Raw genomic sequence first — 14,150 nt, 5'->3', positions numbered from 1 at the left:
TTAAATGGTGAGATATGACGTCATAGATAATACAGTTCAATAGTAAAGTCATATTAACAGGGGATATATGATGTCATAGATAATACAGTTCAATAGTGACGTCATAGATAATACAGTTCAATAGTAATGTCATATTAACAGGGGATATATGATGTCATAGATAATACAGTTCAATAGTGACGTCATAGATAATACAGTTCAATAGTAATGTCATATCAACCGGGGAGATATGATGTCAGATAATACAGTTCAATAGTAATGGCATATCAACAGGGGATATATGACGTCATAGATAATACAGTTCAATAGTAATGTCATTAACCGGGGATATATGATGTCATAGATAATACAGTTCAATAGTGACGTCATATTAACCGGGGAGATAATATTGTTAAGTCCTGATAGGTTTTAGCTTTAAATGCTTTTATAAAGTACATTTCTTTCTCTTTCCTTTCGATATGACTACCGGTATCTGATAATATTTTAAAGATTCTGAATGGAAATATTTGCAAGTTCTTTTTTCAACATGTATCCAGGTGTTCGCTTAACTTGATTTGCTGATATCGTGGTACATTTACATGTTGTTTATGTACCCGGACTTGAGCTTGGAAGGTGTTACCAGTTTCACCAATGTAAAATTCCTTGCAACCTGGGCATGTTATCACATTAATTACGTTTTTTTTTTGTGTAACATGACATATTGCAGAGTTAACTCATAGGTCACAGTCATCTTGAGGACAATCACATATGAAGACTGTCACATACCCTTCTCATTATAGAAAACAGACATGTTCTTACTAACTCTCCAGTCAAATTGTTTTAAGGCTACAAACAGCATGCAAACATTAAAGATGTTTTTGGACATTCACACTTTACTACTCACCTTGAATGCTCGTTCATACATGCCAGAAAGGTAGTTGTGTTTCTTGACCTCATTTGGAAAATCTGTATGCTGGCTGACATAGCGAATGTACTCTAGCCAATCTTCAGCACGGTTACCCTGGAACTCGATTTTGTTCAGCCATGTTTGATTTTCTACAACAGTACATGGTTAATATACATATATACATATACCACACGTAACTTTGCATATACAAATACGCTACATGGAAATGATAACATCGTACACAACCTGTTAGCCAATGTTTTAATTTTAAGTCAAATTAAGACACTATAACAGTACTTTATTTCTAAATCTTGATACTAGTCAACACTTTGGAAGCAATGAGTTTTAAACAAGACAAATTGGCAAATTACAGTCCTCCATCAGATGTGAAATTGTATGCCAAGAATGTGCAGATGATAAATTCGTAACAAGGGCCCAATGGGCCCAAATCGCTCACCTGCAATGCAGTGATCTTTTCATATATGGATCCTGCAGTTATTTGAAAGCATGCTACAGGACCAATATAATGTCTCTCTGCACTTTGGCTTTTCACTAAAAGTTATTTAAAGATTTAAGCATACTTGATCGACGTGACCTTGAATGAAGGTCAAGGTCATTCATTTGAACAAACTTGGTAGCCCTTCACCCCAGCATGCTACAGACCCAATATCAACTCCCTGGGACTCTTGGTTATTGAGAAGAAGTTGTTTAAAGATTTTAGCCTTTTTGACCCCTGTGACCTTGAATGAAGGTCAAGGTCATTCAATTGAACAAACTTGGTAGCCCTTTACCCCAGCATGCTACAGACCCAATATCAACTCTCTGGGACTCTTGGTTATTGAGAAGAAGTCGTTTAAAGATTTTAGCCTTTTTGACTCCTGTGACCTTGAATGAAAGTCAAGGTCATTCATTTGAACAAACTTGGTAGCCCTTCACCCCAGCATGCTACAGGCCAAATATTAGGTCTCTGGGACTCTTGGTTATTGAGAAGAAGTCGTTTAAAGATTTTAGCCTTTTTGACTCCGGTGACCTTGAATGAAAGTCAAGGTCATTCATTTGAACAAACTTGGTAGCCCTTCACCCCAGCATGCTACAGACCCAATATCAACTCCCTGGGACTCTTGGTTATTGAGAAGAAGTTGTTTAAAGATTTTAGCCTTTTTGACCCGTGACCTTGAATGAAGGTCAAGGTCATTCATCTGAACAAAATTGGTAGCCCTTTACCGCAGCATGCTACAGACCCAATATCAACTCCCTGAGACTCTTGGTTATTGAGAAGAAGTCGTTTAAAGATTTTAGCCTTTTTGACTCCTGTGACCTTGAATGAAAGTCAAGGTCATTCATTTGAACAAACTTGGGAGCCCTTCACCCCAGCATGCTACAGGCCAAATATTAGGCCTCTGGGACTCTTGGTTATTGAGAAGAAGTCGTTTAAAGATTTTAGCCTTTTTGACTCCTGTGACCTTGAATGACGGTCAAGGTCATTCATTTGAACAAACTTGGTAGCCCTTCACCCCAGCATGCTACAGACCCAATATCAACTCCCTGGGACTCTTGGTTATTGAGAAGAAGTCATTTAAAGATTTTAGCCTTTTTGACTCCTGTGACCTTGAATGAAAGTCAAGGTCATTCATTTGAACAAACTTGGTAGCCCTTCACCCGAGCATGCTACAGACCCAATATCAACTCCCTGGGACTCTTGGTTATTGAGAAGAAGTTGTTTAAAGATTTTAGCCTTTTTGACTCCTGTGACCTTGAATGAAAGTCAAGGTCATTCATTTGAACAAACTTGGTAGCCCTTCACCCCAGCATGCTACAGACCCAATATCAAGTCCCTGGGACTCTTGGTTATTGAGAAGAAGTCGTTTAAAGATTTTAGCCTTTTTGACTCCTGTGACCTTGAATGAAGGTCAAGGTCATTCATTTGAACAAACTTGGTAGCCCTTCACCCCAGCATGCTACAGACCCAATATCAAGTCCCTGGGTCTTTTGGCTATTTAGAAGAAGTTGTCTAATTTTTTTTTAGCCTTTTTGACTCATGTGACCTTGAATGAAAGTCAAGGTCATTCATTTGAACAAACTTGGGAGCCCTTCACCCCAGCATGCTACAGGCCAAATATTAGGCCTCTGGGACTCTTGGTTATTGAGAAGAAGTCGTTTAAAGATTTTAGCCTTTTTGACTCCTGTGACCTTGAATGACGGTCAAGGTCATTCATTTGAACAAACTTGGTAGCCCTTCACCCCAGCATGCTACAGACCCAATATCAACTCCCTGGGACTCTTGGTTATTGAGAAGAAGTCGTTTAAAGATTTTAGCTTTTTTGACTCCTGTGACCTTGAATGAAAGTCAAGGTCATTCATTTGAACAAACTTGGTAGCCCTTCACCCGAGCATGCTACAGACCCAATATCAACTCCCTGGGACTCTTGGTTATTGAGAAGAAGTTGTTTAAAGATTTTAGCCTTTTTGACTCCTGTGACCTTGAATGAAAGTCAAGGTCATTCATTTGAACAAACTTGGTAGCCCTTCACCCCAGCATGCTACAGACCCAATATCAAGTCCCTGGGACTCTTGGTTATTGAGAAGAAGTCGTTTAAAGATTTTAGCCTTTTTGACTCCTGTGACCTTGAATGAAGGTCAAGGTCATTCATTTGAACAAACTTGGTAGCCCTTCACCCCAGCATGCTACAGACCCAATATCAAGTCCCTGGGTCTTTTGGCTATTTAGAAGAAGTCGTCTAATTTTTTTTTAGCCTTTTTGACTCCTGTGACCTTGAATGAAAGTCAAGGTCATTCATTTGAACAAAGTTGGTAGCCCTTTACCCCAGCATGCTACAGACCCAATATCAACTCCCTGGGACTGTTGGTTGTTGAGAAGAAGTCGTTTGAAGATTTTAGCCTTTTTGACTCCTGTGACCTTGAATGAAGGTCAAGGTCATTCATTTGAACAAACTTGGTAGCCCTTCACCCCAGCATGCTACAGGCCCAATATTAGGTCTCTAGGCCTTTTGGTTATTGAGAAGAAGTTGCTTGAATGGAAAGTTGACGCCGGACGGACGGCCGGACGGCCGGACGGCCGGACGGCCGACGGACGGACGACGGACGCCGCGCCACGGCATAAGCTCACTTGCCCTTCGGGCAGGTGAGCTAAAAATTAAGGTGAACTCAAACCCCAAGGCCCAGGTATGAAGTTCTAATGACTAGTAGTGTAGGAGATAACCAAATCAACCCATAATCCCCGCCACCAAGTATGAGGTTCTAATGACTAGTAGTGTAGGAGATAACCAAATCAACCCATAATCCCCGCCACCAAGTATGAAGTTCTAATGACTAGCAGTGAAGGAGATAACCAAATCAACCCATAACCCCCGCCACCAAGTATGAGGTTCTAATGACTAGCAGTGTAGGAGATAACCAAATCGACCCATAATCCCCGCCACCAAGTATGAGGTTCTAATGACTAGCAGTGTAGGAGATAACCAAATCAACCCATAATCCCCGCCACCAAGTATGAGGTTCTAATGACTAGCAGTGTAGGAGATAACCAAATCAACCCATAACCCCGCCACCAAGTATGAGGTTCTAATGACTAGCAGTGTAGGAGATAACCAAATCAACCCATAACCCCGCCACCAAGTATGAAGTTCTAATGACTAGCAGTGTAGGAGATAACCAAATCAACCCATAACCCCCACCACCAAGTATGAAGTTCTAATGACTAGCAGTGTAGGAGATAACCAAATGAACCCATAATCCCCGCCACCAAGTATGAGGTTCTAATGACTAGCAGTGTAGGAGATAACCAAATCAACCCATAACCCCCGCCACCAATTATGAGGTTCTAATGACTAGCAGTGTAGGAGATAACCAAATCAACCCATAATCCCCGCCACCAAGTATGAGGTTCTAATGACTAGCAGTGTAGGAGATAACCAAATCAACCCATAATCCCCGCCACCAAGTACGAAGTTCTAATGACTAGCAGTGTAGGAGATAACCAAATCGACCCATAACCCCGCCACCAAGTATGAGGTTCTAATGACTAGCAGTGTAGGAGATAACCAAATTAACCCATAATCCCCGCCACCAAGTATGAAGTTCTAATGACTAGCAGTGTAGGAGATAACCAAATCGACCCATAATCCCCGCCACCAAGTATGAGGTTCTAATGACTAGCAGTGTAGGAGATAACCAAATCGACCCATAATCCCCGCCACCAAGTATGAGGTTCTAATGACTAGCAGTGTAGGAGATAACCAAATCAACCCATAACCCCCGCCACCAAGTATGAGGTTCTAATGACTAGCAGTGTAGGAGATAACCAAATCAACCCATAATCCCCGCCACCAAGTATGAAGTTCTAATGACTAGCAGTGTAGGAGATAACCAAATCAACCCATAACCCCCGCCACCAAGTATGAAGTTCTAATGACTAGCAGTGTAGGAGATAACCAAATCAACCCATAACCCCCGCCACCAAGTATGAAGTTCTAATGACTAGCAGTGTAGGAGATAACCAAATTAACCCATAATCCCCGCCACCAAGTATGAGGTTCTAATGACTAGCAGTGTAGGAGATAACCAAATCAACCCATAACCCCCGCCACCAAGTATGAAGTTCTAATGACTAGCAGTGTAGGAGATAACCAAATCAACCCATAACCCCCGCCACCAAGTATGAAGTTCTAATGACTAGCAGTGTAGGAGATAACCAAATCAACCCATAATCCCCGCCACCAAGTATGAAGTTCTAATGACTAGCAGTGTAGGAGATAGAGCCTGGACAAACTTTCTTATTTTGATCAAACAGCAAAATGAAGATTAGACTGTTGATAATCAATCACATCCGATCGCCAACAGTATCTTACCTGAAATACTTGACTACTATAAGCTACTTGATTGACACATACATGTTACAATCCTGAATATGCTATAAAACATTTTGTATCTTGATGATACCGTATTTACAAATAGTTATCTGTAAATATGTTGAACTTATTGTGATTATTATTTCAATGTGTTCTGAAATCTAAATAGTTTGCAGCACTTTAAGTAGCTGTATTATATAACAATGTATTGTCAGGTATGGTAATTAGTGATTAAGCCTCTAGCTTGTCACATGTCACAGGCTTGTGTATACAAATGTATGTAATTAAATACACACTACACAGATCTGGAGGTCTGCATATATATATTATCTGGGTATGCTTAAATATCTAAAACATGTGCCTCATTTTTCAGAATTGGGCATTTTTACTGTACACTGCAACCCCAGCCTCATTTTGACTTTGATACAGCGGTTATTTTTAGGCCCAGCAGTGATTGTGTACTGGCCTATTGACCCCTGTGATCTTGATTGTAGAACAAGGTCAATCATTTGAACAAACTAGGAAGCCATTCACCCCAGCATGCTACAGGCCCAATATCTCTTGATTTTCGCTAAGTCATTTGAATGATAAGTTGGGCCAGGTAAGCTAAAAATGGAATAATGACACAGGGTTTGAACTGAGACTTTAATTTATTGTGGCAAAATCACACACCTAAATTACAAATTGATGTGGCAGGTGGTTTTAGGAAACAAGAGGCCCAAAGGGCCTTAACGGTCACCTGAGATTTGAAATATTTCGGTCAACTAAATTGACCCTTTTTGGCCCCACCCATCAGTCCTAATGGGGTCAGTCTATGAAGAGTATTTGATTCATACATATAGTAGATAAGAAGATTTTTGAAATTTCAGTCAATTTGACCCTTTTTGGCCCCGCCCACCAGCCCCTGGGGGTCAACCAGGGACAACATGTACATAACATCAAACTGTAATCCCATGCTGATAATTTGAACCAAGTTAGAATGAATTCCAATACAAATCCAACAAATAATAGTCAAAAATGTGATTTCCCTATATAAACTATAGTAAAGTTTACCCCCTACCCAGGGGCAAACGTGAAACCCCAGGGTCATGAAATTCACAATTTTGGTAAAGCACCTTAAGACCCTTCCATCTATGAAGAGTATTTGATTCTAACATATCTGAGAGTAGAGAAGAAGATTTTTGAAATTTCAGTCAATTTGACCCTTTTTGGCCCCGCCCACCAGCCCCTGGGGGTCAACCAGGGCCAACATGTACATAACAACAAACTGTAATCCCATGCTGATAATTTGAACCAAGTTAGAATGAATTCCAATACAAATCCAACAAATAATAGTCAAAAATGTGATTTCCCTATATAAACTATAGTAAAGTTTACCCCCTACCCAGGGGCAAACGTGAGACCCCAGGGTCATGAAATTCACAATGTTGGTAAAGCACCATAAGACCCCTTCATCTATGAAAAGTATTTGATTCTAACATATCTGAGAGTAGAGAAAGAGTTTTGAAATTTCAGTCAATTTGACCCTTTTTGGCCCCGCCCACCAGCCCCTGGGGGTCAACCAGGGCCAACATGTACATAACATTAAACTGTAATCCCATGCCGATAATATGAACCAAGTTAGAATGAATTCCAATACAAATCCAACAAATAATAGTAAAAAATGTGATTTCCCTATATAAACTATAGTAAAGTTTACCCCCTACCCAGGGGCAAACGTGAGACCCCAGGGTCATGAAATTCACAATTTTGGTAAAGCACCTGAAGATCCTTCCATCTATGAAGAGTATTTGATTCTACCATATCTGAGAGTAGGGGAGAAGATTTTTGAAATTTTAGTCAATTTGACCCTTTTTGGCCCCGCCCACCAGCCCCTGAGGGTCAACCAGGGCAAACATGTACATACCATCAAACTGTCATCCCATGCTGATAATTTGAACCAAGTTAGAATGAATTCCAATACAAATCCAACAAATAATAGTCAAAAATGTGATTTCCCTATATAAACTATAGTAAAGTTTACCCCCTCCCCAGGGGCAAACGTGAGACCCCAGGGTCATGAAATTCACAATTTTGGTAAAGCACCTTAAGACCCTTCCATCTATGAAGAGTATTTGATTCTACCATATCTGAGAGTAGGGGAGAAGATTTTTGAAATTTTAGTCAATTTGACCCTTTTTGGCTCGCCCACCAGCCCCTGGGGGTCAACTAGGGCCAACATGTACATACCATCAAAGTGTCCTCCCATGCTGATAATTTGAACCAAGTTAGAATGAATTCCAATACAAATCCAACAAATAATAGTCAAAAATGTGATTTCCCTATATAAACTATAGTAAAGTTTACCCCCTCCCCAGGGGCAAACGTGAGACCCAAGGGTCATGAAATTCACAATTTTGGTAAAGCACCTTAAGACCCTTCCATCTATGAAGAGTATTTGATTCTACCATATCTGAGAGTAGGGGAGAAGATTTTTGAAATTTTAGTCAATTTGACCCTTTTTGGCTCGCCCACCAGCCCCTGGGGGTCAACTAGGGCCAACATGTACATACCATCAAAGTGTCCTCCCATGCTGATAATTTGATACAAGTTAGAATGAATTCCAATACAAATCCAACAAGTAAAAGTCAAAAATGTGATTTCCCTATATAAACTATAGTAAAGTTTACCCCCTCCCCAGGGGCAAACGTGAAACCCCAGGGTCATGCAATTCACAATTTTCGTAAAGCACCACAAGACCCTTTCATCTATAAAGAGTGTTTGACTCCACCATATCTGAGAGTAGAGAAGAAGATTTTTGAAGTTTTAGTCAATTTGACCCTTTTTGGCCCCACCCCTCAGGCCCCTGGGGGGTGGGGACCATATAATTCACAATTTTGGTTGACCTTCAGCCATAGAAACTTTCTGCCAAATTTCATTGAATTTTGTTAAGTGGTTTTGGAGAAGAAGTCGAAAATGTAAAAAGTTTACGGACGCACGACGCACACCGCACGACGACGGACAAAAGGCGATTAGAATAGGTCACTTGAGACTTCGTCTCAGGTGACCTAAAAAGTCCATAAAACTTCAGTGTGACTGACCACACCAATGATAACGCATATGACATTGGAAGTGATCCCCAAGTGTCCGCCGTGCTCAGCAGGCAACACTATAACCATGGTTTATATGTTCTATCAATGTTTTCCCCAAATTTAATTTAATCAGAAGTTTATAGTGTTTTCATACTTTCCTGTTGTATGTAATACTTTACCTGTTATTTCAATTGTGCCTGTGTCACCTTTAGCTCTGTTGTTTTCTGGACTGGTACCATTTCTGATCACACCACTACTCCCAGTGTCACTTTGTGTTTTCCCATCCGAACATGCAAATCGACGTCGTAAGTCAGCAAGTGATGTCATATTGGTTCTGCATCATAATGCCAAAATTCATAATTTGACCTATATATGACAATTTCAATCTACATATGACAATTTCAATCTACATATGACAATTTCAATCTACATAACACAATGCAGCTATAATTATAAGCTATAAAGACAGAAAATTAGTTAACATGTTCTGTTTTTTTTTAAATTTCATTATCAAGATGTTGAGGTTTGCTCAAACAGCTTGGGAAAAGTTAAGATCACCAGATCAATCAGTAACGGTACCTGTGTGTATCTGACAAACCATGAAGGGAGCAAATAGAATCTTAAGTGAGATGAGTCCCTTACAAAGCACTTTAGACTGATCATGAGCAACAGGAAACCCACAAGTACACTTCCTCTTTCAAAAATGCAATTTAAAATGTTTGTACTATCTAAACAAGACAAATGAGCCTCTACCAATTACTTGTGTCTAATGCAACTTTGCACAGCTGATTACGACATTATTGGAATATTATAGTATTGAGAAATCTTAATTTTTAGTACATTTGACCCATATGCATGTGACCTTCAAAGTAAGTCAAAGTCATTCATTTAAAGTTAGAACAACTTTGATATCCCTTCATCACAGCATGCTGATGGCTCTAGGCCTCTTGGTTAAAAAGAAAAGTTGTTTAAATGGAAACGTTGATGCTAAACAACCAGATGGACGAACAATGAATGCAAAATCAAGGCATAAGCTGGAGAATGGTGACATTTTTTCTCTCTCACAGTACGTATAGTGGTGCCTGTGAATGAGTGTGATCACATTTAAGACTTTCTTCTAGTACAAGTAGATTCATGACTTAGTATGAAAGTTTAGATAGGGCTTATTTTGATCACTTTAAGCTATTTCAAAATCGATCATTCTGCAAAAAGTGAAGGATAGGAAAGGGTGGGTCTTACTTGCAACATGTTCTACCAACATGTTGCCCTTCCCTCAAAATGAAGATTATTTTAGATCACACAATTTTACATAGGAAAATTTTGTATTGGGGTAGATTTAACATTTCATATGTGATGTCACAGCATTCTTGTGAGAATAGATTTAAAGGAAGAAAATAAAACTGCACTAACAGCCTGTGTATATATATAACTAGTTAGAATGGATATGCCTTTTATTCTTACATAAATTTGAAAAAAAAGAGGGCTCTGAATGTCTGAATTGAGAACTTTGTAAGACATGACAAAACAGCTATTGCTTTTATGCAAACCACCTCAAACCTTCAATTTCATCATCAATGTGAGGTGGGAAATATATTGCACAACTCTAAATGAGATCTAGAGTTGGTCTTGTCATGGCAATTTATGATTAAGACTGAACTACTTGTGTATGTGGTGCTGGAAAGTGCCAGGTTTTTATTAGTTCCACATGATCTGAACTCCCCCACAACTATAATATATAAGATATTCAATGTGTTAGCTAATGGCCAATTAAATGTTTCAGTGTTGTCTTCATTGAAGTCTTACAAAATAGGATGGATATAGCTGGACTGGAATGGGTGACTGTAAGTAACAAGCCCATTTGTTTGGAATGTGTATCTTGAGGTTGTTATTCAATCCCAGGTCTGGCACTGCTGCAGCATTCCTGTTACAATATATAAATACAATTAACCAAATAATTAGCTAATCATGGTATATCAAATAACCTTCATAACTTATCAATTCACAACAAAAGAAAAAATGTCAGAGATTTTAATTTGCATGCATAATAATGTATGATCATGGAGAAACCTATAAAGGATGCTGTATATATAATGTATAATATCACATGTAAACATTTCCAATGTACCGTATTTGACCTAATAAGGGCGCAGGGCGCGGGTAATTGACAGTGGGGGCGCCCTTATTAAGATTAGTTATTCTGAAGTTTTATGAAACAGACTATACCTTATAGCAGAATACCCAAGGTTGTGGAAACGGTAAAATATTCAGTCATAAAAATATTCCAGATGAAGATATCTATTCATTATCATATATTAAGCTTAAACATCACTTGAATACTTGTAAACCATGCCAGCTGATCTTTAGACCAGAAAACGTGTGTTCCACCATTTATGTTCAAATGGAACTCTTTTGTGTTCTATTTATAGAAACAGGGGATTTCCCAGATCATATCAGACATCGTTTTCTTTGACCTCATAATTGATTTACAATGTCTTTTACCAGCTTTCTGTTCTGAACAAAAGTTATTTATCAACAAGAATGAAGTCTTTACTTCATCTTCAAATAAAGATGGTAAGTTATTATTTGTATGTGTGTTTAGTTTTGGGTGCTCTTTGCACTGACATGTCATCTGTAGCCTGTAGGAATACACAAAATGTGGCGAAAACATGTGTTCCAGTTACTTAATTTGCTGAAGAAAATTGAACACATAAAGTAGCAAAATATTTCACATGAATTATTACTTTTGAACACCATTTTGACACTCAGTCAAAGATTTATTTCCTTGAAAAAAGGTAGGGGCGCCCTTATTAGGGCAGGCGCCCTTATTAGGTCAAATACGGTATGTTTTGGCTGAAACTATTTAACAATTGACATTGGATTTAAAACCTCTGATAAATGCATACAGTATAGATAAAATGTTTGTGACCTAGCCCGAGTTTCCTCTGCCCTGACACCATGGTGTCAGTGTCAGAGGAAATTCAGGTTAATTTAATTTGTGACCTAGCTGCGATAACGTAGCTCTGGACGACGGACAATTTCTGACAGATAGTTGTCAGCAGAGCTACAATTCCCTTCCATTGACGGTAGTGTTGCAAAACAGTAAACATCGAAAATGCTATAAATAGCAGATATTGTGTAACTTTGGAGTAATAGTTAGTATAATTAAACATTTCTAATACAATTTTGCAATGTATTAGCATATCGTCTAATCTGGAAATCTTTAATTCGCACATTCTAATATTATACTGCTCGAGTTGTCTCCGCGATCCGCCATGATACTTCTCGAAGATACTGACCCAAATTTGGCACTGTGAGCACATATGGATGAAGCTACTACGATAAAAAAAATATAATCAGAGATATTTAACCAGTGTTTGGTTACTCTTGTGAAGAAATCGCATCTTACTTTGCGTAAATTAAGAATTTCAGAATGATTGGACCTTCCTCACTCACCGACGTACAATGTATATAACTCCGAATTTGTTTATCTGTTGAAATCTCGCGGGAAATCTCATTAGCATCAATTTATTTTGATATCCTTATAAGGAAATTTACCTTTACGCTTGTATCAAAGATAGCGGTATGTTTGAACTGATATCTGCGTGTGTCTTGCTCGTTTGGATTTTACTATTTATGGTCAAACAATTGACGTATGTGCAGGTTTGTGGATTGAATATTGATAATAGATACCAAAATCATCAATTTACATGTGTTTATTTATCCGAGAAAATTATAACCACAGCTAAATACTGCCTGATGTGAATCAAATCGGGACTTGCTACACTATCGACAATGGGAGGGACTTCATGTCAGAGAGGAGTGTAGGCAGGGTATGAATATATTAGTAGCGAAAATAGCCGGGGAACTATATACTCAAAGTCCCGCAGCCCTCGGTAGGTGTCCTCGAGGTAGCGTCAGACACCCGCCACAATACCCGAGTTTAGAATTAAATAGTGTGGGTCGTCGAGAAACACAATTCAACACCGTCGTAAAGTTTCAGTCTATGTATTCAGCAACATCAGCAGTGTACAGGGCATATATAAATGGCAACACCGCTCTCGCTTTCATCAGCATACGTAGCAACATCCAGCAAAGTAACACCTAACACTCTCTGGCTTGAACTCCCTCTCTGAACTGAACTCTCTGGCTTGAACTCTCCTGCACGATCTCCCTCTCTGAACTGAACTCCCCCTCCGCTCTCGCTTTCACCCCTTTTATACCAAAACCTAATGGAGGGCTACCGGAGCGCCGGAGCCCTGCTGGAGCGGTGCACACCTGTACCGGAGCCTTCCGCTCCGGTGACTTAAATGTGTAAATAACAATGTACATAGCACTTAGAAAAACAATTAGCCGCGAGTAAATGTTGACCATGTGTAATAAAGATGGGGCATCACTGGAGCTCCCAGACAGGTCCAGCCATTTGTAGTGGATAATAGGGATGAGAGGCGATTAATACCTCTCTGAAAGGGGCAATAAACATGAACAGGAGCCGGGCAGACGATTACTGCCACGGGCGTGGTGAATTGATTACTTCACGGGATATCATCCCGACGTGTCCCTCCCCATCTAATTACCAACGGTCAACAGATGGACGGGCTATTAGAATTCCTAAAGCAAAGATGGTATAACAGAAAATAGAAACATAGAAAAATACTACACTAAATACTACACTAATATAGAAAAATACTACAATATATATATTTGTTCTATTTGTGACCATGTGTATGTATGTAAAGGTTATTCCCACTTATTGGCCAGGAGGCACATGTTCAGGGGTCAATGCAATTGGAAGAGGAACTAGTCTTGTTTTATTATTACATTCTTTCACTGTTGTTCTATGACTGATTTTGTTTCAATTTGACGTGAATTATCACAGTATTCAAATTACAAACATGATGACAACTGATTTATAAATCTTATTGATCACTTGTCAACCTTAATTTTATAATCTTTTCATTCCTGTGGTACTTGCTAAATGTAAATACCTAAATTTAGTATAACTATAAAAAGCTATTACAGCGATATTTTACTATAATAGCGATAAGATAAACCCAACCGGGTATGTCTACAACAGTAGTCCGTACACCGCATATGCATGCTGGCATGTACAGTAGTGTCAGTATGCAGGCTACATTATAATCCCATCTTTCTTGCATTGTAGCTGACTATGCTATAAGATCGAGCGTATGCAGAACAATAATGCAAAATACATGCTTCGTAATTAAACCCAAAAATGAACATTCCCTAATATAAGGTTATTTTTCTATTTTGTTTTGCATACCTATCATCTTCTGTTATCATACGTCGCGGTTTTCCTCTTCGAAA

At 39.1% G+C, this 14,150-nt stretch overlaps 1 protein-coding gene across 1 annotated transcript in view; it reads right to left on the bottom strand.

The window, feature by feature from the left end:
* The window catches only part of LOC117328193, a 22,534-nt gene extending 8,384 nt beyond the window's left edge, over positions 1–14,150 (bottom strand). Inside the window, exons 1-4 of the mRNA XM_033885610.1 lie at positions 14,107–14,150; positions 10,629–10,746; positions 9,005–9,159; positions 884–1,035 (exon numbers count right to left, since the gene is read on the bottom strand). Of these exons, the coding sequence (XP_033741501.1) occupies positions 884–1,035; positions 9,005–9,152 (300 nt within the window). The 5' untranslated portion in view covers positions 9,153–9,159; positions 10,629–10,746; positions 14,107–14,150. The remainder of the gene's footprint in view (positions 1–883; positions 1,036–9,004; positions 9,160–10,628; positions 10,747–14,106) is intronic.

The sequence above is a fragment of the Pecten maximus genome, chromosome 5, assembly GCF_902652985.1.
Source record: "Pecten maximus chromosome 5, xPecMax1.1, whole genome shotgun sequence".
Classification (NCBI taxonomy): domain Eukaryota; kingdom Metazoa; phylum Mollusca; class Bivalvia; order Pectinida; family Pectinidae; genus Pecten; species Pecten maximus.
Note: the sequence above shows the minus strand (reverse complement) of the source record. Positions and strands in the feature narration are given on the sequence as shown.